Source organism: Miniopterus schreibersii (genome assembly GCF_964146895.1).
Source record: "Miniopterus schreibersii genome assembly, chromosome: 21".
Classification (NCBI taxonomy): domain Eukaryota; kingdom Metazoa; phylum Chordata; class Mammalia; order Chiroptera; family Miniopteridae; genus Miniopterus; species Miniopterus schreibersii.
Window position 1 is genome coordinate 416,063 of NC_138123.1, and position 24,660 is coordinate 440,722.

The following is a 24,660-nucleotide window of genomic DNA, read 5'->3' on the forward strand; positions in this document are numbered from 1 at the left end:
GTGGACCACCCTCTCCACCCTGGACACGTGCTCCTGCTTTCAGGGGACCTCGCTCCCCCCCCCCCTTTGGGAAGGAAGGAGGTGCCGGTCGGGCGCGGCAGCCCGGGAAGTTGACAAATAAAACGAGTCCTCGTTCCCCAAGTGGCCGGGGCGCCGCAGCGGGTCAGGCCCGGCCCGCAGCCCGCGGGCCCCGCGCCCCCCGCGCCCCCGCCCCGGCCCCGCTCCGGCGGGAGGCGCGCGCGCTCGGGCGCGAGCAGGACGCGGCCCCGGCTCGGCTCCGGGCGCGCGGGGGGCGGCGGCGGAGGAGGCGCCGAGGCCACACCCAGCGGCGAGCGGATCCGGCCGCGAGTCGTCCCGCGCAGCCCCGCGGACCCGGCGCACCCAGGCCGCCCCGGGCGAGCGCGAGCGCCGCGACCATGATCGCTTTGTTCAACAAGCTGCTGGACTGGTTCAAGGCCCTGTTCTGGAAGGAGGAGATGGAGCTCACGCTGGTCGGGCTGCAGTACTCGGGCAAGACCACCTTCGTCAACGTGATCGCGGTACGCGGGGGGCGCGGGCGCGGGCGCGGGCGCGGGGCGCGGGGCTCGGCCTGTCCCCCCCCGCCCGCCGCGCCCGGGGGAGCCGGGTCGCCGCGGGGAGGGGCTGCCGGGCGCCTGGGGCCTAGCACGGCCCGTGGGGACCCGGGCGCGCGCGACCCGCTCTGCCCTCCCGGCGCGGATGGCACGGCGGGGGCCGGGGAACCAGGGGCAGGGCTGGTGCCCGGGACCGGCGGCCCGAAGGGTCACGAGGCCGGAGGGATCTCTGCCCGCCGCGCCCGGCCGCCCGGCCCCCCGCCCCCGCGCCAGGGGGCATGACGGGGCGAAAGTGCCGGGCCTGCGCGCCCCGCGCGCCCAGGGTGGCGGCCCGGGCCCCCCGCGGGCCTTGGGAGGGGGCCGGGGCCAGGCCAGCCCCACCCTGAGGCTTTAACCCCTCGTCGCCGGAAGAGGAAGCCCCCGGCGCTGTTGGGGGGAGGGAAGGTGTCCCGGGGGGGAGTGCAATCAGCTGAGGCCCTGGATGGGGCCCAGGCTCCTCCCCACGGGCCTCTCCCGGGCGCGCGCGGGCACCTGGCGGGGGTCCGGGTGGCGATGGCACCGGGAGGGGAGTTTGGAGGCTCCGCCGGGCTCAGAAGTTGCAGGAGGAGGTGCTGGGGACCTGAGATGACTTGGAGGGGCGCTGCCCACCCTGGGGACCCGGGAGGCGGTGGCCCTGAGGGCTTTCCGTAGTCCAGGCCGAGGTGGGCGGTGGGGAGCCCGAGCGAGGGGCTGGTCAGAAAGGAGTTAAACTCTGTCTTGGATGAAAAGAGGAAGAGGAGCCTGTGGTGTGAGCTGAGGCTGCAGTAATGGCCGCGGCCTGCATTTCCCAGCCTGGCGGCATGGGCTGGGCTGTGGGCTCAGGAGGGTTGGGGCAGGGCTGCCACTGTCCGGGGACCTGGTCGCAGCCCCCCAACCTGGGGATTCTGAGAATTGTGGATTGGCCAGAGGCTGGCCAAAAATGCTGATGAGATAGGTCAGCAAAGAAGTGCGGCCTGCCAGCCTGGGGACCCCGTGCCTGACCGGTCCCAGGGGGGAGCGTCTGTCGCCTGAGGCTGAAGGGAGGTACAGGTGCCCCGTAGTCACCGGGTCCGCACACTGGCTTCCTTTCTCAAACTCTGCCCTGCAAATGACCTCTGCCCCTTCCTGTGCCTGGGCGGGATCTTCAGGCCCACGCTGGGGGTTTTTGGCACGATGGTTTCTGACCTAACATGGGCCCCTGCGCTCCCGTCTACCCAGGCTGTGGCCCTGGAGTCAGACACCACCGGTTAGGCTTGGCATTGGCCGGGCACAGTGCCTGACCCTGAACCAGCAGGCCTGGGTGGCTGGGCTTCTAGGCATTGGATCTGGGAGATGCCTCCAGGGTATGGCCAAGAGGAGATATAAGGTGCTGTTGCCCTGGTGGGGGAGCCCAGGTGTCTCCCTCACCTCAGTCCCCAGGAAGTTCTCATGGAGCATTACTGAAGCCGTGCTCCTGGACAGGGTTCCACGGGTACCCCAGTGGCTCGGTTTCCGGGTCAGGAGGGTCCCCTCTGGGTCGCTATGGCAGGTCGGGAGCAGAACCCAAGTCACAGATTCCACTGTCAGGGTTGAGAGAGTCGGATGGACAGGGACAGTCCGCCTCCCCAGGCCATGCGTCCCCCTTTTGATATGAAAATTCGTCCTTCCACGCACACATCCCAAAGTGCACGCAAATGTCCCTTTAAAGGGGCTTCCCAGGAAAACCACCCCGCGGGCTGCAGGGGAGTTCGGCGTCTGGTCACTCCCTCTCTGGTCCCTGTGCTGTTGGCCTGTTTGTCTCAGCTTTTCCTCTGTTTTGTTTTTTCTCACTATGTGAGGCCTGACTGTAAATACAGACTAAATCGATGAGTCTAGCTTCCCAGCCGGCCAATATGAGCTGGAAAAAATTATAGACAATGCGTCTAGGAGCCTAAAACTCATCTATAGAAAACGTGATGCTAGAAAGTAGGGGGTGTTTTGCCTGAAGGAAAGGAGAGGGCTGCTCTCAGATAGTTAAAAGTGTGCCTTGGGGTGCCCAAGGGGACGGCGTAGGAACAGGGTGGGAGTCACAGGGAGACAGATGTCTGACTTGCTATAGGGAACTTTGGGAGAGTGGGAGCCGGCCCAGGGTGGAAGGGCCAGAGAGGGGCTTCAAGGTGCAGACGAGAGGTTGGACCAGCTGACTTTAGGGTCACAGTGGTTCCCCCTTACCTGTGGGGGATACGTGCCCAGACCCTGGTGGATGCCTGAAACCGTGGGTGACACCCAACCCTATCTTTACAACGTTTCTTCCTGTACGTACACACCTGCGATAAAGTTTACTTTATAAACCAGGCACAGTAAGAGATGAGCAACAATGACTAATAATAAAACAGAACAATTATAACCATATACTGAAATCAAACTTAGATGAATGCGGTCTCTCGCTCTCAAAATACCTTACTGTCTTGCTGGCGCAGCGTGGAAACTCTGGACAAAGGGATGATTCATGACCATGGCGGGACAGAGCGGGATGGCTCGAGATTTCCTCATGCTACTCAGAGCGGCGCGCGATTTAAAACTTACAAATAGTGTATTTCTGGAATTATCCCCCTTAATACTTTTAGACTGTGGTTGACGGCGGGTAACTCCTGACCTTCAGCAAAGAGCTTATGAGAACAGGAGACATGAGCGGGGACGGGAAGTCCTCGCCGGGTTCCCAGTTAGCACCAGTTCATCCCGTTTGCCTGAGATCCCGTCTGTTGGGCTGCGCTTTTTCATTTCACGGGAGCCCGTGGCTCCTCTAGTTTCTGGAAAGCAGTGATGGGTCCCTGTGCCTTATCGACCATTTCCACGCTTTTGTGACTCTTATTGGCCAGTCTTTTAGAAACCAAAGCCCTGCCCCCATTTCATAGAAGGAAACACTGAGGCCCAGAGGTCCGAGTGTCTTGTCCCAGGCCCTGCAGGTAAGTGGTAACTGGGCTCAGCATCTTCACCGGCTGGGGTGGGGATAGAGTGGACCTTGGTCCAGCAGGTGCCTCGCCTCGCCTGGCACCCAACTGGGATTTGGGTGATTATAGGACGTGTGGCTGTCCCCACTCAGCCAGAACAGGAGCAGCTCCTTAAGGGCACCTCTCTTTTCCTCAGTGATTCCTGACCTTTAAGGGCTCTTGGGCCCTTTTGATATGGGATAGAACTTAGAGGCCCTTTCCCCAGAGAAGGACACACGGGGACAAAGGTTGTGCACACATGTCATGCAGTGCCGGGGTCAGGAGTCTCCGAAGCCCATGCAAACAGGAGTCCTGGGCTCCCGGTCCTCACACCCCAGGGCCTGAATGAGTTGGAGGATCCCTACAGATTAGAGGGAATCTGGGTGCTCTCAGTCAGAGGGGAGCCCGGGTGGCAGGCTCACGGGCTCTGAAGATGACACCAGCATCTCCTACACCTCGCTAATGGTCAGAGCCCCACCTCTTTACATGACCTGAGATGAATTATTCCTACCACCTGGGAGAAGAAAGTGGGGTGTAGAGGAACAAGGCTGTCACCTTCAGGGACCTGGGACCGGGTTGAGCCAGCCCCAGCCTCCATCCGGGGGCACGTGGGAGGGTTTTACACAGAAACGTGGAGATGGCCTGGAGGGAGTGTGGTCTGGCCTTGCGTGAGGCCTCAGTCTAGATCCTGTAGACGATTTCGAGGGGAGAAACGAAAATGATTTGAGTTTGAGAATGGGTTCCAGGAAACAGAATTACAGTCAACTTCTAACTGTGCAGCAACATTTGCTAATCTCGTTAGCATGGATGTGGGTCCCCTCCGGAAGGAGGTCTCCATTCAGGGGGACACGGACAGTAAACAGACCCTGCAGGGTGTGGATGGCCCATCCTAGCAAGTGCAGGGCCGGACAGGAGACAAAACCAGTGAGGATCCAGAATTGCATTTGGGGGAGGGAGGTGGCCGGTTCACTTACCCCCCAAAATTTTGGCCTGAATATTTCCTACTTCTCTGAAAACATGTCTGCTTCCCTCGCGACCCCCTGACTGTTCCCCGTGACCTGTTCCCGATCCTTCAGCTGGCCGCTGGACTCCTCCGCTGGAGACAGATCCAGGGGAGGGACTTCTGTGCCAGCAGGGAGACTGGGCAGACGTATGGAAGAATTTCTTCCAGGTCTACGTAGAGAGACCTGTGGGCCTCCTCATTCGCAGGAGACCTCCAGGTGTGGGGTGGACGCCTGGGGATGCTCCTGAGCTGGTCCCCATGACCCGCATGACCAGCAGGGGGACGGCGGAGGAGCTCTGACCTGGTCTCTGCCTGTGGGAGGTGCATGCGGGTCCTGTCCATTTTTGCCCCGTGTCCAATCCTGACTTTTCCCTCCAGTCAGGACAGTTCAATGAGGACATGATCCCCACCGTGGGGTTCAACATGCGCAAGATCACCAAGGGGAACGTGACCATCAAGGTGGGCGCGGAGGGAGGGGGACCGGGGAGCGGGGGAGCCCCGGTCAGGGGGTGGGGGGCCTGGGAGGCAGGAGGGTTTGGTTGCCTGCCTGCCTGCCGCTGAGACCACTGCACCCTCTTTTCGCCCAGCTCTGGGACATCGGGGGACAGCCCCGCTTCCGCAGCATGTGGGAGCGCTATTGCCGCGGAGTGAGTGCCATTGTGTAAGTGCGCAGGGGTCGCGACTCCAGCCTCCCCCGGTCGTCCCCCCCACTCCGGGCCTCGCCGCCTGCAGGGCCGGGCACAGAGCTGATTCGCCGTAATCCTGGTTCTCAACCAGCTGCCTCAGCACAGCCTGCCCTGTCTCTGGGTGCTGGCAAAGGCTCTGGGCGCCCACTGCCCATCGGAGAAGCAGAGCGTGCACCTGCCGGATGCACCTGTGCGGCCCGCCTCGCTGTCTCCCTGCGTCCCCCTCAACCCCCATCACCACCGGCCTGGGTTTTGTGTGGTTTAAATAATATTACCCGTCCTGGCTGGTGTGGCGCAGTGGTTAGAGCATCAGCCCTGCAGGGAAGGGGCGCAGGTTTGATTCTGGGTCAAGGGCACATACCTGGGTTGCAGGCTCGATCCCCAGCCCCCATCAGGGTGCGCGAGGGAGGGAACCAATCCACGCGGCTCTCTCACATCGATGTTTCTCTTCCTCTCTCTCTCTCCCCTCCCTCCCTTCCACTCTCTCTAAAAATACCAATGGCAAAAAATATCCTTGGGTAAGAATTAAAAAAAGAAAAATTGAATAGTTACCCTGTATGTATATCCCAAACAGAAGTTCAGCTTCCATTGTTTCTAGCCTGACTTTTAAGAGATCTCACTGGGAGAAAACCTCCCGGCCTTGCCTTTGCTTTGTTCCCTCAGCCTTCCCATGGAAAGATCAGAGGGTCACTTGAGGGGGGGCGGGGGGGCTCCCAGCTAATCCTAAAGGGCCCCAGCTCTGCCACTAGAGGGGGCTTTGGAGGACAGGATGCTGAGGCCCCTGGAGTGCCTGCAGGTCTGTCAATCCAGGAAACGGTCCCGGAGCCCCTGCCAGGCCCAGTGGCCCAGAGAGCCAGAGGCCGCCAGGCGGGCACAGAGGTTTTCTGCTCCAGGCTGCAGCTCCTGCGCCTCCGCCTCAGCCTGTGGTGTCATGCTCGGCCCCCCCCCCTGTCTTCCCCAGGTACATGGTGGACGCCGCTGACCAGGAGAAGATTGAGGCCTCCAAGAATGAGCTGCACAACCTGCTGGACAAGCCCCAACTGCAGGGGATCCCGGTCAGCCGCCCGCCCGCCCGATGGGGTGGGAGGGCAGGGAGCCCGAGTCACCGGGCGACTGGGGACACGTGGGGTGGGAGGCAGGTAGAAGCCTGGCCACGGCCGCCCTGGACCTGGGCCTACCCTCTCTTCTCTGCAGGTGTTAGTCCTGGGAAACAAGCGAGACCTCCCAGGAGCTTTGGATGAGAAGGAACTGATTGAGAAAATGTGAGCCTGGTGATTTCTCTGTCCTTCCTCCCTGCTCCCCAAATCCCCAGGCACCTGAGAGCCGGCCGGCGAGCTGCGGCTCTCAGGCCTGGCCTCACGGTGGCAGCAGAGCCCACCTGCCTGGGAGCCTCCCTCCCCGGGGTTCCAGCCCCAGGCCCTGGGCAGATTCCTCTCTGGTTCCCTCCCAGGAATCTGTCTGCCATCCAGGACCGAGAGATCTGCTGCTACTCCATCTCCTGCAAAGAAAAAGACAACATTGGTGCGTGGGCTCGGGGGTCGCCAGCCCTTCTAGTTCTAGGCAGTTAGGGGCAGGGGAGGAAGGGAGAGGTCCTTCTGGGTGATTTAGTGCCTTGGCTCCCAGGCTCCCTCCTACTCTGACTCTTAGCACCCAGACGCCCCTGCCACCTGTCTAGGGCCGTTCCGAGCTGGATGGCTCTGGGCTTTGAGCCCTTAGGGTTGAGCCTGGCTGCAGTTTGGGGGGAGCCCTGGGCTGATGTCACTCCCCCAGGTGTTTCTGGGCCTCCCCAGGGGTTCTTAGCACGGGAAGCCCTGTCACCTTCTCTCTTGTGCCCCACCCAGACATCACCCTACAGTGGCTTATTCAACACTCGAAGTCACGGAGAAGCTGAGACTGCAGCCCTCCCCCTCGGACCAGGGACCCACCATCCAAACCTGAAGCCGAGCTCCCTGCCCGCCTACCCCGCCATCCCCCCTAAGCCCACCCCTCATCACTGGTGTGGGGAGGGGCCCTCTGGGGATCCCAGAGTCCTGTTCTGCTGAGGTTTGAACTCCTGTTTTTATTGTAAAATAAATTGCTCCCTCTGGTCCCCTAACAGTCCCCTCTCCCTTGGTCCCTTACCTGCCCTGCTTCCTCCTCTCTCAACAGCCCTGGCCCCCAGCCCCCGCCCTCTCCTGTCCCTTTTCAACACTCTTCTGTTATTGTCCTGTGTGTACAGTATATATATGTATATATATTTTAATTTTTTAATTTAAGCAAAGACTAAAATCAACCATTCGATGCTGCAGGGGCCAGTCGGGATCTGGGAGGGGCGGCCTGGAGGGGAGGAAGGGTTGCCGTCTGGCCCAGGTCAGGGAAAGTGGAGGCCAACACCTGGGGCAGGTACCAGCCTGGGCACTGGTGACCGTCCCAGGTCCTGTGCATTCCCGCTTCCCAGTCTGGCTATCCCTGCTTGCATGTCACATGCTGATGGAGCCCCCAGAGGCGCCCCTCTCTGCCCCCAGCCTCACGGGGCCCGAGGCACAGCAGCTGCCCAGACCACCAGGCCCAGGGGCAGGAGCCCAGCGCCCACCGGTGCCCATCTCCTGCAGCCCCTGCCCCTCCCAGGCCCCCACCCCCACGGGCACCTCACTTTCTGTTCTCGTTTTGCAGAGTCTGCACAAGGAGAGGCCTCGGCATGGGGGTTGGCTCTCTGGGTTTTGTGTTTGTTTGTTTGTTTAATTTAATGATTTGTAAAGTGATGGTCCCATTCCTTTTTTATACTTTTCAGCTCATACTTAACCTCTGTTTGGAAAATGATTCTTGTAACTGTACATTTTTTTTGCCTCCTAACAACAACAACATGAATAAATTAGCAATTTTATGCTGGGGGGTGTGGTGCCGCTGATTTTCCATAGACGGCAAACATGGTGGGGGGGGACCACCAGCACCCCCTACCCACAGGCACCAGCAGCCTCGGGGAAGGAGGCACTAGCTCCCACGGCTCACAATAGCGTTTTACGGGACACATCCGAACGTGTGCCGGGCCCTGGCCCGCCTCCCCTGTCTCCAGTCCGACCCTGTGGGCCCAGCTGGGAGCTTGCAGCTGCCAAGTGGAGCTCAGGGGCTTGTTTAAGGAACCACCTGGGGCATCCTCATGGCAAAGGGACGGGGCCTGTTTCCTTACAGCCAGGCCAGGACCTCATCCGCAGCCCAGGTTGGGCTGGAGCCAGCTAACTGTCCTCAGGGCAGAGCCTGGGGGCCTCTGTCCTCCCAGGAGGGGCTGCACCCTCACTCCTCTGCCCACTTCCAGCTGCCTTCCCTCCCACCCACCCCAGCCTGTGTGCCCCTCCTCGCAGCCCGCAGCTGCCGGCCCTGCTCACCCAAATCCGAGGCCATCTTGACCCAGTTTCACAGGAAGGCCCGCCTCTCCCCTGCTCCGCCTCCCCCGCCTCCCCCTCGCAGTGGAAGCGCGCCGGCCCCTGCAGAACACTGGTCCCCTCACCTGCCCCTGCGGGAAGGCGGAGCTGCCTCCCCTCCAGTTCGGGGCTCTGGCCAGAGCCTGCCCTGTTGGCTCTGAGCTGCACCAGCTGTGCAAGCCCCTCCCGGGCTCCCCCCCCCCCAGGCGTCTGCTGGTCATCGGAGCTGGCACAGAGGTGGCCTGCCTGGGAGGATGTCCTCACGGCCAGAGGATTTTGGAGAACATCTGGGTAGAATTTGGTAAACAGAGCTCAATGATTTTAGGGTGCCTTCCTAAAAATATGCCCCCCCCCCGTGAGGAGGTTGAAGCTGGGGTCAGGCTGTCCCCTGCCCTTTCCTAGTGACAGGCGTTGCCCTGGCATGGAGCCTGAGGAGCAGGACTGGGGCTGTTTCGGGGCTGCCCTGAATTTCTCTGCCCCTGTCCTCCAGGAAGGGTGAGGTTTGAGGTAAGACATCCTAGCCCAGGGCCTGCACACAGCAGATGCCTAGTTCAGCCACAGGGAACAGACTGGCATCTGTGTGAATGGTCGCATTTGGGGCATGTCACATGTCACTGTCCCTTTCCACACCCAGGTGAGTGACTGGCCTCCCAGGCCAGGCCAGCTCTAGTTCTGCAGAACCGAAGTCCCGAAGGGAAGGAAGGAGCCAGGGTCCCCCGGGTGCTTCCCCTGTTCCTGTCCCACCGAATGACAAGTCCTAGGGAGGGAGGCATCACCACTACTCAGATGGTAAAGCTGGGCAGAGACTTGCGGTGACTGCGTCCAGCTGACTGAAGTGAGGCGACTGTCACCAAGAGCAAGGTCCCCCACCCTCGAGCTGTGGGGTTCCGTGGGCCGCCCCCTCCCACCCAACACCAGGGTCTGAGGGCTTCTCTCCAGAGTCTGCCCAGAGAATATCAGTGCCCAGCTCACATCTACTGCCCACTAGTGTGCCAAGCCTGGGACCCCTGAGCAACAAATGCCACATTGTTCCCCAGTCGGTCCAGGCGGAGAGACAGTGGCTCTTTCCCAAGGTCCAGCTGGCCCACTGGCAGGCAGGGGCGGTGGTGGGAGCAGGGCCTTGGAGCCCCCACCTCCCCCCTCAGCTCTGAGCTGGCCAGCCAGCCACAGAGGCAGAGGGTGTCCTTTGTGGAAGAGGCCCCCAAACAGGATGCTGAGGGGGTCCCCCCCTGCCCGGTCCCCCGCCCTCCATCCCCAGCTCTGTCCAGATCCCAGACTTCACCTCAGGTCACCCTGACCCCCCTGCTCCATCACTGGGCATCTAGGACTGGGGGGAGGGGGTGTGGAGGAAACACAGGCCTGCCCTTGGCCCCCTGTCCAACCTGCCCCCCCCATCTTAAGTCTCTACAGACAAAGCTAGGGCTTCAGTCGCTGTGGCAACAGGCCCGCTGAGGAATGGGTGGGTGTCCTTCCCAGCACAGCGAGTGCGCCAGGCGGCCATCACCTAGCAACGGCCGCCCTCCCTCCTGGCGTCACAGGCCTGGGGGTGGGTGCCAGGGAGCAAGAACAAGACTGTTAAGATCCCGGGAGAGTGGGGGGGAGGCTTGGGTGCAGGGCAGGCTGAGGACAAGGGGTGTGGGAGGGGCAGTCAGAGGAGAAGACGCCTCCCAGGGCCCCTCTGAGGCCCCAAGCAGATGTCCTAGGTGCATCTGGTGGGTCCCAGAGCCGCCCTGCCGACCAGGCCGGTGGTTCTGAAGACAGCTGGACTTCTGGGGCAGGGAGTGGTTGGTGGCCTGGGCTGAGCATCCCTTCTGGAGTCTCTTGTGCCAGTTCTCTGGGCCCAAACAGGGCTAAGGCCTCCAGAGGAGGAGGGATTCCCAGGGCAGGACCAGCAGAAAGAGCTGCAGGGGCCTGGGGTGGAGCCCCCTCCGTGGGAAGGGGAGGTAGGGGGCAGGCAGGGGAGAGGCAGATGCAATGCCGTCGTCCTAAGTAACAAGAGGGGCTCTCAGAGGGGCTCACGGAGGGGTGGCTGCCGGTGTCCCTCGAATAGGGGCTTTGTGGAGAGAGGGAGCAGAGGCGGGGGCTCCAGAGGACATACGCTGGCAGCCCTCTGACTTCCAGGGACAGCTGGACTTAGGGCCGTCCATCCACTCTGCCCCTCTAAAGCCATCGGGCCACAGGTCTAGACAGGGAGGGCCAAAGGCGTCCAGGAGTCCCCCACTGGGCACTGTTCACCTGGGGAAGGCCCAGGTGTGCCTGAGTGCCGCCAAGATGTGGCACAAGGAAGTCCAGTGGGCACAGGGGTAGTTCTACCTAGTTTATTGTTTTTCACGAAAGGCCTTCTAGGGGGGAGCACCTAACGAGGGGGGTGGGGACAGGGTGACCCAGGGCACATCAGAGGAGGAAGGGAAGGGAAGGGAAGCTTTCGGAAGAAGAGACGGTGCCAGGAGGAAGGGTCCGGGCTGGGGTGGATCGGGTCCAGAGATGAGCCAAGTTGGGCTGCTCCCCAAAGAGCCCCCTATTCCAGGACGAGCAGGGGGGGAGAGGATGCTTAGAGACAGTGCACCTGGAGTGTTCCAGGCTTCATGACACGGGGGAGGGGGCTGGAACCAGCTGAACTTCTGGCTCCCAGCTGGTAGGACTGAGAGTTTCCAGGCTGTTCTAAGGACCTACAAGCATCACTGTCCACCCAAGGACAGGAAGGCCCCTCAGAGTGACAGACAGGGAAGGCCCTGCTCGGGGAGGGGGCTCAGACACGCCGAGCCTCAACCCGAGGAACCCAGTCCACCTCTGGACAGCAAGACGGGCAGAAAAGCCAGACCCGTGGGGACAGACACCCCAGACGGGCTGCCCACTCGCCCCTCTCCCGGGCCTCCCTGGGGCCCAGCCTCAGCAAGGCGTGCCCAGGGGCAGGAGCGGGGGCGACTCCCTGGGCTTGTGGAAGTAGATAGAGGACGACATCTCCGTCTTGAGCTTGCTGTCCGAGCCGGGGGCGGCCGCGGCCTCCGTCCCACCGCACTCCTCACAGCAGCAGCAGCAACAGTCGAGAAAGGCCCGGCCCAGGGGCCGGGAGACGCACAGCAGGAGCACGGGGGTGACAGCCCCCTTGAAGAAGGTGGAGAATTGGGTGACAAGGCCCAGCAGGCCCAGGGTCTGGCGGGTGAGCTCAGAGGACAGGTAGGCAAGCACGATGTTGCAGACGTTCTCGGGCAGCGTGCACAGGGCGTAGACCACGGTCAGGCCCATCACGGTGCTGTTAAGCTGGCTCTCGCACTGCTCGTGCTTGCCCGCCCGGCACTCCGGCTTCCTCCCCGGTGGGCCCCGCACGCGCCACGTCACCAGCTGGCAGGTGACCGTGAAGAGGACCGGCAGGCAGAAGTAGCAGCCGAAGTACCACCACATGCGGGCGTTCTGATAGGTCATCACCAGCGAGTAGAGGGACTCGGGCAGGCTGGCCGAGGGCTTCATGACGCACGAGTCCACGGTGCCCGCAGCGGGGGAGGGCTCCTGCACCAGCTGCCACAGCAGGAGCTCGGGCACAGCCAGCGTCATGGAGCCCACCCAGATGACGGCCAGCTTGGCCAGGATGGACTGGCACCGCTCGATGGGCCGCACCTTGGGCAGCGTGCTGGTGGCCACGTGGAAGCGGTCGATGCCCAGGGCGCAGAGGCTGAAGGTGGTGACCCCCAGAGAGGAGACCTGGGCAGATGGGGAGGAAGAGGGAAGCCACGGTCAGACCGGGGGCTTAGCCAGCGGGGCTGAGCAGTGAGTGTCGGGGGTGGTGGTAACAGTCATTAGATCCTCACGATCAGCCACCTTCAGAGGAGGAAACTGTGCTCGGGCAGGATGAGCGACCTGTGGGGTCAGCGCTGAGGTCCACGCGCAGGGGTCCTGGCCTCTGAGGCTGGGGGGTGAGAGTGGGCCCCTCAGACGCTCGTGCTCCTGAGACTTGGAAAGCACCTCCAAGGGAGAGTCCACACCGAGGCTCAGAAGTTCTGTTCTTTGCAGGGCCTCCCATCCCTGCCCCCGTTACGCTCAAACGCGTCGTCTCCGAGAACATGGCTCACACAGACGCTCACAAACACACACTCACATGCTCACTCTCGCCCTGTCCGGAGAAGCCCCGGCTTGGCGGCGTGAGGTCACGAACTCGCCCACCCTCCCCATGGGCTGCTCACTGAGCCCACAGGAAAATCGCCTCATGAGCCAAGAGGAAGATGCCAGGGCAGCCAAGGAGAAAGTGCCAGAGACAATAAAGAGAGAAGGGCCTCCGGAGCTGCCAGAGGATGCGGACCACACAGGGACTGTGCTTGGATCCCCCTCTGTCCACACTCCACCCTCTCTGGCTGGGGGATACGGTCCCCAGATTATTAGCTCTGCCACTGGACGTTCTTTGTGAGATGTCCCCAATCCCCTGCAGGGGCGGCCTCGGGCTTTGGCAAAATCATCAGCTCTCTCCCCTTCTCCCTGCATCTCATAAGATATCTCAAGTGTAATTCCTGAGATTTCCCCCCCTCCCATAAAAGTGTTCAGCGGCCTTGAATTTTGCCCCTGGATTTTCACCCAGAGCCTACATACCAGGTGTGCTGAGACCCATGGTCAGGCAGGGCCAGGCCTTCACGGACCAGCCGGCCACGTTGCAGACACGGGTCCATGTGTGTGCTCTCCCCACCTGACCACTCCCAGGAAAAACCACCATCTATTGAATTCTTTTCATTCTAAGCACTTTACGCTAAGCACCACTTAATCCTTCAAGAATTAATTCAGATAGTTATTACAATCATCACCATCCCAATTTACAGATGAGTACATTGAGGCTTGGGCCAGGATAAGTAATTTATATGTCACTCGGCTTGTGAGGGCCGGGGCCTGGTCTCTCATCCTGTCTGCTCGGCTCCGAAGTCCTGCCTAACCTCTCATCACTCTCCGGGGCGCTGAGCATCGACATGACTGTGATTCCAAGGCCCCCATTCTAGGGTCTCCTTTGAGTCCTCAGGACCACCCCCGGGGGTCTCCCTGGGCTGGGAGGGAAGGAAGGAAAGGGCTGGGCCAGATGCCAAGCCTCAGAAAATCACTCCAAATATGAAGTCGTCGCTGATGGGCAGCGACTTGGACAGAGCTGGGGAAGCACCTGTTATCTGTCGCCTGACCCCGGTTCTTCACCCAGGCGGCACGTCACACAGCATCACTCTCAGCCTCCGCGGGCGGCCTGTCACTCCAGGCCCCCTGACGACGCCCCAAAACCAAACCTTAACCCGCTGCTTGCGTTTTTCTATTTCTCCACCGACTCGGGGCCTGGCTGTGTCTGGCAGAAACACGTGTTGGTTTATTTCTGACTAATCTGTCTCTCCGTGACCCACACGTCCATCAACACCGTGTGCTTGTCTGAATGTGGAACTTCCCGGGGCTGAGATAGGGGACACTTTAGGGCTGCAGACCAGACCAGTGGGAGATGAGGAAACTGGAGGGGGGTGTGACTGGCCCAGCGATAACCAGAGTGTCAGTGACAGAGCCCCCTCCCCGGCTGCAGCCCCCCGGCCCAGGTCTCTTTCTGAGAGGGTTGAGGAGGGTGCTGGTGAGGACGGCTCCTTCCTCCTGGTGCCTGCATTCATGGGGGCCGGACAGGGGTTGATCTGGGGGGTCTGTAGGACATTGAGGGGTCTCCCTTCAGACACCACGATGGGAGGCAGGATATTGGGATAAAGAAGGGGCAACGGCCGGGGGCACAGGGGAGAGAAAGACACCCAAAGGACAGAGCAGTGTCCGAGGTGGAAAGACGGCAGCAGATGGCACAAAATACAGAGCAGGGACACAGCCCACCTTGAGTGGCTCCCACGGTGGACACCGGGCTGAAGCTCCACTTCACCCGAGAGTCCCCCGGCGCCAGTTCCCTATTTGTCTCCTTGCCTGGTTTGCAGGACAAACAGCAAGACCGAGCTCCAGGCCCCAGGGTCGCGTGCCCACACCCCCCCTTTCAGCGGCCGGATGGTGGACTGAGCCCCGAGGCCGTACCCCGCTCACCTCCAGGAAGGGCACGGCCCGGCAGGAGACATCCCCCAGCAGCCTCTGCTTGGTGACCTCGTTGAAGATGACGATGGGGAGGCAGAAGAACAGGACCAGGAAGTCCCAGAGGGCCAGGCTGGCCAGGATGGAGTTCCAGGCGCTCTTCAGGTAGTAGCTGTGCCAGACGACGCACATGACAGCCAGGTTGCCCACGATGCCCACGGCGAACACCACCAAGGCCAGCAGCATGACCGCGTAGGCGCCGTAGGAGCTTTCGGTCACCGGGTACAGTGGGTTCTGCATCCGCAACCTCTGGCCAGGCACCCCTGTCAGATTGCCCCGCGGCTCCGGCCCGCGGCCTGGGGCGTCCCCACCGGCGTCGTCTGGGTGGGGGCTGGTGGCCACCAGGGGCTCGGTGGGCTGCAGGCCAGCAGGGCGGAAGGGCCGGGGGAAATCGGCCCACTCCTCGGGCACATATTGCTGCACCCCCCTGGGCTCCTCATCCTCGGCGCCCCTCTTGGGCCGGCGGATCTGTTCCGGGGCCTCTGCTGGGAGCCTGCCCCAGTGCAGGGGGGCGGCCCCAGAGACAATGCTCAGCCCCGTGGCCGACACCATGGCCAGAGAGATGGCCAGCGGCCACAGCCACCGCATGGCCAACGAGCAGGAGGCGGCTGCCCTGCGGAGAGCAGGTGAGGGCAGGGGACCCAGTGCCCAAGGACTTGAGAGAGGCAGCTGGCCGCTTGGTCCGCCCCCAGGCAGGCGTCTGGCATCACCAGCCTCTCCAGTGGCCCTGAGCCGCTCCCTCCCACCCTGCCAGCCACGGGCTGGGCAGGGCCCTCTGCTGGACACAGGGCGCTCTTTGCTGCCCTGCAGGACACTGCTTCTCACCCCCCACAGGGCAAGAGCATGTCAGACCCGTGGGCCCTCAGAGGCCATCTGCTCCAGCCCTCAGAGCCCATCTGCTCCAGCCACCGAAGCCTCGGTGAACTCTGACCCCTGAGAGGGGGCTGCTCTGCTGGACCTAGGCTTCCTCGGTTCTGTGGGGACAGCTGGAATATCAGAGGCCACTAGGTGGAAGCAGATGTTCAGTGACGAGTTACGGAGCTTCAGTCCACCATCCTAACTCTCCCACTAGCTGGCCCAGCCCCCAGACCTCTGCACCCAGGACACCGAGTGTGAGGGGGATGGGCCCCCACATCACTCACTCCTGAGGGCGCTCCCCGTGGGTCCCCCAAGGCTCCGCTCCTGTCTCAGCTTCTGCTTCTAGGAAAACCCCTCCCCCTCTCTGGACCAGGCTCAGGCAGGTCCCTAATTTGGAGAGATGCGCGGGAGGCCAGGCTCCTGCTCTTGGGAGTGTCTGCAAGGTCCCAGGAATTCCCCATTCCCATCCCTCAGAATTTCCCCAGCACTGGTAACAGAAAACGTACTGAGGTGGTACAGAGTCTGCGGCTGTCCCCTGACACTGGACGCGGGAGGCCCCGGACAGATGTGGGTGCCACCCAGGACCGTGAGACCGGACCTTGCGTCGGGCGATTCCGTGTGCGGGCTCCCACCAGCTGGGAATGAGACCTCAGTGGCTCTGCGCCTTTCTCGCTGTGTGTGTGTGAGACTTCTCCACTTGCTTCACCCCTCTGTCCTGTGTTTCCCTTCTGTCCCACGGGGACGCCTACGTAAGCCACTGCAACACTACCCGGCCCACCGTGAGCACACTGGAGTGTGAGCTGTTGGCTGTGGTGACTCATCCCATCCTCACAGCCACCTCCTAGGCCGGCACCATCATTACATTCATTTACAGACTTGGAGATGGAAGCACAGAGAGGCAGGCAGCTGCCAGACAGACCGGGGGGCAAATTCTGGGCAACCCTGTCTTCTGTCAGGGTGCTAGGCCTGGACAGGGATGTCCCCCTGGCCTGCAGCTGGCACCAGACTAGGGGAGTTAGGACACTGGATCCCGGCGGATCCCCTGTGGCAGGGCACCCGAGTCCCTGACACCCTCGCCTCCTCCCGACTGAAAACTCTAGTGAGATGTTCCCCTCAGGCAACTGGAGGACCCTCTGTGGTGGGGACCTGGTTTGGAAGCCCTGGGGCTGGCGGGGACAGCGAGCCCTGGACTAGAACTGCAGGGGGATCAGGTGGTGACTATCTGGGAGGTGGGGTAGAGCCAGGGTCCTGCCCCGAGCCTCCCACCCTCAGTGGCTGACACCACGCACCTCGGGGAGCCTGGCCAGGACAAGTAGATTATTCATTGCCAGGTGCCCTGGCAGCGTCCTTTCTGCTTTCCTGCCCTGATGCCCTGACCCAGGCTGCCAGCCTCAGCACAAAAGAATGCAGGGGGGGCAGGGAGGAGGGTTAACCCTTCCCGGGGCCGAGCTCCTACTGGTCAGGCCTCTGAGGCCAAGAGCAGCACCGTCCTCCAGCCTCTGGAACTGGTGGGCCTTCCCGGACACAGCACAAAATCGGATTCACACACATCCCTCACCTCCAGGCTTCATGGCCTTGGGAGGGTCAGGTGACCTGTCTGACCCCAGTGCTCTTGACCTAGTGAGGACAATTATACACACCTCGGAGGGCTGTTCTGAGCACGGAATTAGCCAGGTAGGAGGCATTTCTGACTCAAAGTGGGCGTGAATGAAGGTCGGTCCTCTCTTCCCTCCTCCAGCACACCTGCCTCGCCCCAGGACCACTGGGAGCACCGCTCAGATGGCTGAGGGTCCTTGTGTCTTGAAGCACAGCCCCTGGGATCCCCAGAATCGGGCATTGTGGCCCTAACCGGACACCTGGGACCTCAGACCATGCGGCCCTGACCCCACCGTTTCCTCTCACTCTCTGGGGCGAACCGTTTATCATCTCCCAGACTGGGCGGGGAAGGGGCAGGAGTGCGTCACAGGGCCACGCCTCCAGGTAGGAAGCCGGGAAGGGAAATTTCCCAAATGCAAAAGAGGCTAAAGATAGTCACCGAGGCCCCGCCCTCAGCCCAGTCCCCTAGAACTGCCGGGTCACCACACTGGCTGCCTGAGGTCACGGCAGACTGGCCTTGCGGGTGAAGAGGGGGATTTCTCCTCGCTGTGGGGCAAGTCTGGGCCCCTGGGAAGCTGCTCTGTGTGAGTCCACACTGTGAGGGTCCCACGGCCGCCCTGTTCCTGACTGTACGCAGGGTTTGCACAGTCACTGTGTTTGTCCCCAGCAGGGCTGAGCTGGGGCAGGCGGGTTCCAGTCAAGGCAAGAGTTACGGAGCTGGGCACATGAGGCTGTGGGAGAGACATGTTTCTTTCTAGGATGGCTGGGGCAGGGGCGTGGCCCAGCGGATGGCTACAGGTGTGTCTGGCTGGAAAAGGGATCAGGCCCAAGCCCGGTTTGCTGTTAGTGAGTCAGGGCGGTTTCGTTCCTGAAGCAGAGCAAGCTGATGGGATGCCGGGAGTCAGGTTCATGCCCTGCCTTATCTCCCAGGCCTTCTCCTCCCGGCCCAGACGGACAATGTTCCCTGGACGGGCAATGACGCTTGTAGGCTGCTGACTCTGGGTCAGTGGGACGTGCCCTTTGGGCAGCTTTCCCAGCAATGTGTGGGTTCACCTTGACCTCAGTGCTCCCTGACACCTCAGCCCTCCCATGTCCAGTGAACCTGCCGCAGGAGTGGTCTGATGTTCACTTGGCGGCTGGCTGGGACCCGCAAAGTCACGGAGGCCTTTCTTTCCTTGGTTCCAAGGGACCCACCTGAACTGACTGACAACAGGAAAATGTTTGTGGGTGAGCATCCTAGAAACCAAGTCCAGACTCTGGGAAAGGCCTCCGGGAACCTGGCCAGGGAACTGTCGCCATGGTAACTTGGCGATCAGGGGCCAGGCACCCTCTGTCTTGGGCTTTCACACACAGGGATCCCACGCACACTGGGCCCCAGGACGGTGCTGCCTCCCGGTCTCAAGGCCCAGGTGCACACAGAGCCTTTCCTGGGCCCTTCGTGGGTGAGGCTTCAAGCCCAGACACCTGTCCCGAGTCCGAGATGGGCAAAGCGAGGCTGTGACAGGGACACACTCTGCTCAGGGTCACAAGGTAGAGACCACAGGAGCAGACCCAGAGCCATCTGCCCCCTACAGCACTTGACAAAGCTCACTTTTCTGTGGGGTTGCTGAAACGGTGGCAGCCCCAGCCCCCCCATTAGTGTCCCAGGGGCCACTGGGCTCAGGACTGGGAGGACCTGGCACAATCCCATAGACTCAGGGCTGCAACTTCTGAGAAGCTCCAAGCTTCCAACAGATGACCATGCGTTTCCCCATCGCTCCTCCCCCCTCAGCAGAATGCAATTTTTGTGTCTGGACTGTGGGAGACAATTGAGTGGGGACCTTGCCAGGCCCCCACCAGCTCCCTGTGGCTGCCAGTACCCTGGACTCCGGGCTCCTGCCCGCCTAGGCTGGCACGGCTGCACCCAGGGCTCCTGGGCAGAACGCCAGGGGGAATTTTCCACCTGCCTGCTTTGTTGTCTGCTCTGTGGCCTGGAGCGGGGCCTGGGGAGGAGAGCTCCCAGGCTATCTTGGGCGGCCTCCACTCAGGAAAGGCCAGCTCTTGCCTTGGTCCAGGAGATAGCCACCTGAGCCTCTTTCCTCCTTTAGAGAGACGTGGGAGCTTAAGTGGGGTGGAGGAACCCACCTGGGTGACCAGAGCACCAGGGTTAGAAGAAAGCTTGGCTCACCCATCTGAACCCCTGTCTTGCCCAGATGGGGATACTGAGGCACCAGGAGAGCAACGGACATGCCCAAGGTCACAGAGGGAAGTGTGGCAGAACTAGGACTCGAAGCTGAGTTTCCAGGCTCATGATCCAGTGTCCTGACCACACCTTCTCACCTTCCCAGTGCTCTCTCCCCTAACCTCACTCCCAGCCCAGCCCCTTGCCCACCTGGCCTCTCTTGCACAGGGTTAGTGGGGCCAGCCAGCCCTCCACGCCTCCTCATGTAAGAAGCAGCTTGGGTCACCCCCCCCTCAGGGCGCCCCCCAGTCACCCCCCGCTGGTTGAGCTCTGCCCAGCAGCCTAGGGCTAAGGGTAGGGCCAGGGCTGCTGGAGAGAGAAGTGACTGAAGCCAAGGATGACCACTCCCAGGAAGGGGATCAGAGGCAGATAGCTGAGGACTGGGCAGCTGGGCAGGGGGAGCTGAAACCTGGGCCTCCAGGGAGGGATAGAGCCTGGGGGTAGGGTGAGCTGGGCCCACTTGGAGCCTTTTGCTTGCCCCCAAATCTCTCGCCTTGCTGGGAAGCCCCAAGACCCCTGGCCTGGCCTTGGGCCAGCTGTGGGGAATGGGGTCATGGTGCCCCCCAGTCTCCAGGTCTCATATCTCTCCCTCTCTGAGATGATCCAGGTGCACCTGCTCCTGGGAGTAAACAGCAAATGGGAGGCCTGGGGCAGGGGCGGGGCTGAAACTGGGTGCCAGGAGCAGGGTGGGTCACATTCTCACTAGATGGCCACCAGGGAGGAGAGGGGAACCGGGGGGGGGGGGGGGGGGGGGGGGGGTAGACAGATCCTAGTCACAACACAGGGTGAGCCAGGCTCCTCTGGGACTCCTGAAATGTCCTTGGAATCTCACCTCCTACCTTTTCATTTTATTTAATTTAGGAGATTGTGCTCTAGAGATGGCTCAGAGAGGTCAAGTGACTTATCTGGAGACACACAACATATTATTGCCTGGGGGCTATTGAGCTGAGGGTTACAATCCTGGAGCCAAGAATAGAACTTCCAGGTGGCTAGCCTTGCCCTGTCCTGCCCTGCCTACAGGGGAAAGATTGGTAATCACAAACATTACTAAAGATGCAGCTAGGTCAAGCCCTGGAGCTGCCCTGGGGCAGGGGGACGTGAGGTCCCTCAGTCTTCCTGACGTCAGCAGACGGGCAGTCCCCGGAAGCCCTGCCCTGTGGTGTGACGTCACAGGGCTGGACCTGCTCTGGCGGGAAGGAAAGTTCCACCCTAGAGAGAGCAGGGTAAGGAGACCCAGCACAGCCTGCCCCAAGGGAGGGAGGCAGCTGATCCACTCCAGGGCGACAGAAACTCCAAGTCCTTCCTGCTGCTACCTCCCACCCCCTGAAACCTGGGTTTGGGGCTGCCCCAAGGGGGACTGAGTCAGCACTGGGGCCAAGATGAGCAGCACTGAGCCAGGCCTGCCCCGACGGCACAGCTTTGTGGTTGAGGGTGGAATTTACAGAATGCAGAGTTTCAGGTCATCCTGGCACATCGTAGCTTGTCCCTGGTCCACTGAGAACCGGGCAGGTTTCTGGCCTCTTTGAGCCTCATCTGTAACTCGGGGTGAATGTACCCACCTAGCAGGGTGCCCTGTGGATGGCTCCTAGCCACTGCTGTGTGGGCTGGATTCTTAGATGGTTAGATGGAAACACTGTGTAGGAAGGGACAGGAACATTGGATGTTCATAAGCCAGGGATCTAGGCCTCGTGTTCATATCATCCTGTGTCTGTAGTCTTTGCTTTTCATTTATTCTACAAATTTTTCTGAGCACCAGTGTGGAAGGGCCCCTGACCACGATGACTCAAGGCATAAGGGATCTCACTTCTCGAAGCGGAGGGTCAGGGTGGCCTTGAGAGCAAGGCCAGGTGTTGGTGCAAACCTCTGCCCAGCCTGGGCTTGGGTCATAAGGGGAACCGAAAGCAATAAAGATGAAAAGACCAGAGGAGGGTGAGGTCCGGCAGTGCCCCCCATAAGGAAAGTCCTCTCCTTGGACACTTGGGGTGTCTGCGTTTATTTAATTAAGGAAGCCAAGCATAAAGGCAGTGACGATAGAGATGAATTCGATGGCCCAGGATAGGCGTAGAGAGGAAATTACCATACAATGAAGCTCTTTGTGTCTGTAAATCTCCAAAAGTCCCCTAGACTGAGTGAGCTCCCAGCCTCACCGTCCCCAAACCCTCCTGCCCCTTAAACCATCAGGGCAGGGGCCACACACTTATACTTGAGCAGGGGAAGGGCTTAAGGCATGGAGAGCGCTTCTTTCTCCAGCCACCCCCCCACCCCCCCCAGAATGAGACTGAGACAGAGACAGGAATGAATAACTGTGGCCACCAGTCCCGACAGAGACCCGAGGAGTCCGGAGGGACCCAGAGGAGAGAGCCAGGACAGCACCTCTTTGGATGTGCTCAGCAAACATTCCTAAGCCTCGCAGGGTGCCAGGCACTGGGCTGGCCCTGGGGACACAGAAATGAGAGACAGTGGAAGCCTTGCTCGGGAGGAGCCAACAAGCTGGGGTGGAGGGGAGCCCAGAGGATGCTGAACCCCTGACCTTAACCCGCCAAGGTGGGACCTCTGAGCTAGACCAGCCGAGACAGGACCTCTGACCTCTGACCTTTGAGGGAGAGGTCAGCCCAGCCCAGAGGAGGAGGCAGAGACAAAGAGGGCTCGGGGAAGGGTGGGCTATTTATAGAAGCTGGAGCATCTCCACACGCCTGCCTAGAAAAGTTACCCCAAATTTAGAAATATGGCAAAAAATGACGCCTTTCCAAATCACCCAGCCGACCTGAGGACCCCCGGGCGCTTAAGGGGAGAAGCTGTGTCTGACCAAATACAGGCTGTGGTCGTGGACGTGGGTGGCTGATGGAGCGCGGTGGGAAGGTCTCTGGAGTCGAGTCGAGGGACAGAGAGGCGACTGGGTTGGATGGGGTTCTCCACGGTCTTTGAAATCACCCAACAACGGCAGGATGACAGCCGGTGCAGGTCCCCAGATCATAAAGAATGGGGCGAGGTAACCAGCAGGTAGTAGAGGACAGAGGGGGAGGCGGCAACGTTGGCAGGAATGGGCTTCATGGGGACCTCAGGAAGTGACAGCCCTGGCCCCACCCAGCTCCTCCTGGAGCAGCTCCCTCTCCCAGAATGTACCCCATGGTGTCTCCCCTGCCAGGGCAGCAGCCCGCCACAGCCAGCCGGAGCAGGACGGGGCAGGGACCCATGTCAGTTTCAGGCCCTTCTGGGGTGGGAGGAGGCGCGGGGGGGACTGCCAAAGTCAACACCCGTCTCCATGGGCAGGGACTGGTCTGGCACCTGCAGGCCTGGTTCCTGTCCCACTTGCCTGGGTTCAGGCCTCGCCTGGATTAGCCAGAGCTTCCCTCTCCTGGTTCTCGGTCTCCATTGCCCAGTCTGGTCACTGACATTCAGGACCAGAGAGTTGCCCTCCCCCCCCAAGCCCCCAAACCCCAGACAAGCCCCTAGACGAGTCACCAGCTTCTGAGCTTACCCCAAGGACAGAAACTGCCTACCCCACACGTCGACGGTCAGGTTAGCCTGACTTTTCTCTTGCAGGTAAAAGCCCTGACTGTTTGCCATGGGGACTTGCACACAGCCCGTGAACCCCTCCGTCACGCCTCCATCGAGGTTGCCGGCTCTCACCAAGGTGACCAGTTTAGGTTGTGCTATGATGTTTGGGGGTGGGCATTCGACGCTTTCTTCCCCCCAGGATGAGCTATTCTGGTTTCTGTGGGTGCAGCCCCAATAAGATCCCAAACCCAGGCTCCGGGCCCCTGAATGGTGTCTCCTGGATTCCCCCATCAAGCTCAGCTCCCTGCCCTACGGCTGCTCATCCTGACTGGGAGGCCTGTCCAGGGCCAGGGATCCCCAGGCCCCTCACATGCAGACAGAGGCATGGGATAGGGTGGATTTAACTAGCAATTGGATGAGGGGTGCCTGGGGTTGGGCAGAAGCCCCACCAATTCAGATGTCCCTCCCTCTCTCTGGAGGGGGAGCAAAGCTCTCGCCTTTTCCAGCAGCCTCATTTGTTTTGCAAAATCTGAAGGTGTTCCAGGCCCCGCAGGAAGCCACGAGAGCAGGTGACAATGGGCAGCCTGGCAGCTGGCAGCTCCACGCGGCCAGACAGACTCTGCATTCAGGATCTCTACCCCCTGCAATGCAGCCCTTGCCCCTCCCACTTCCAAATGTTCCCCAGGCTCTCCCAACGCCCAGACACTCTGTACCCCAAATCCCTCTCTCCCTGGCTGAGACCTGTTTGCTCAGGGTGTGAACCTGGCAATGAGGAACCAGCCCTTCGCCCAAATGAGGGGGGCCTGCTGAACCCCCCCATGCAGCCCTGCATTTGGAAAAGTTCAGAGGGGATCCCCTTGTACCCCTCGGGGCCTGGCATGCCCCTCGTGTGGGCAGTGGGGTGGCACTAGTGCCCTTTGCCCATCAGAGGCAGGCTGGGGGGGAGCCAGCAGCTGCCTCACCTAGCACTGCCCTGCCTTCCTCCCCCCCCAAAGGGGCGGGGCTGTCCTTCTTGTCCCCCAGAGGCTCCCTGCTGGAGCTCGGGTCCCAGGGCTGCACAAAGCGCCCTTTGTCTGGGCTGGAAACAATTGTTCACCCCTTTATGGAAACATGGGCTGGGGCTGGTGACATGCTCTGGAGGCTGGATCAAAGGGCCTGCAGCGGGGTGCTGGGGATTACGGGGCTGTCCTCCAGCACTGACAACCTGTCATCGGGCCTAATCCTCACCTGCTGGAGCCCACTGTGCACACCCTTTCTTCCCTGGGCTGGTCTCTGTGAGCCGGGGGCTGAGGGGGAGGGGTGGGTCTCTCCCGCCCCTGGCACCCGGGGCTCAGTTTACAGCCTTGCCAGCACGGCACTGGGTGTGAACGTGCCGAGAGGCACTGCCTGGTGACAAGGGTGGTGCCTACTTTGGCCCAGGGCCACCCCCACCTTGCAGATCCTCAGTTGGGGGAGGGGCAACCCCACAGACTCCCAGGGGCCTCTTCTCCCATTTGCTTTGGCACAGGCGAGTCTCTGCCCAGAGATTCATGGGCCCAGGGCCCCTGCTCTGCACACAGCTCTGCAGCCCGCGGCCGATGCCTCCTCCCAGTTCCTGTCGCTTGCTGCTCTCCCCACCTCTCATCTCCCACCTGGGAACAGCAGGGTCCAGCTTCCAGGGAGCCTTGCCCAGGGCCTGAGGACACACAGGTCCCAGACCAGACTTTTCTTCCCTCAGGGTTGGAGCCTGCTGGGCCAGCGTTACCATCAGAGAACAGAAAACCACATGATCGGCCTGGAAGAAGCCTTGGGGACAA

General features: G+C 61.3%; 2 protein-coding genes across 2 annotated transcripts; one reads left to right on the forward strand and one right to left on the reverse strand.

The window, feature by feature from the left end:
• The first annotated feature begins 266 nt into the window (after positions 1-266).
• ARL8A (ARF like GTPase 8A) lies at positions 267-8,090 on the forward strand. The gene is made up of 7 exons (XM_081124129.1): positions 267-539; positions 4,920-5,000; positions 5,129-5,202; positions 6,189-6,282; positions 6,422-6,489; positions 6,678-6,748; positions 7,069-8,090. Exons 1-7 carry the CDS (start codon positions 417-419, stop codon positions 7,116-7,118), a joined length of 561 nt encoding a protein of 186 aa, XP_080980255.1. The 5' UTR covers positions 267-416; the 3' UTR covers positions 7,119-8,090.
• Positions 8,091-10,930: 2,840 nt separating this feature from the next.
• Positions 10,931-15,408, reverse strand: GPR37L1 (G protein-coupled receptor 37 like 1). Its single transcript, XM_081123973.1, has 2 exons — positions 14,647-15,408; positions 10,931-12,324 (listed from the first exon to the last, which is right to left on the reverse strand). The coding sequence occupies exons 1-2, from the start codon at positions 15,277-15,279 to the stop codon at positions 11,515-11,517; spliced, it is 1,443 nt and encodes a 480-aa protein (XP_080980099.1). The 5' UTR covers positions 15,280-15,408; the 3' UTR covers positions 10,931-11,514.
• Positions 15,409-24,660: the final 9,252 nt, after the last annotated feature.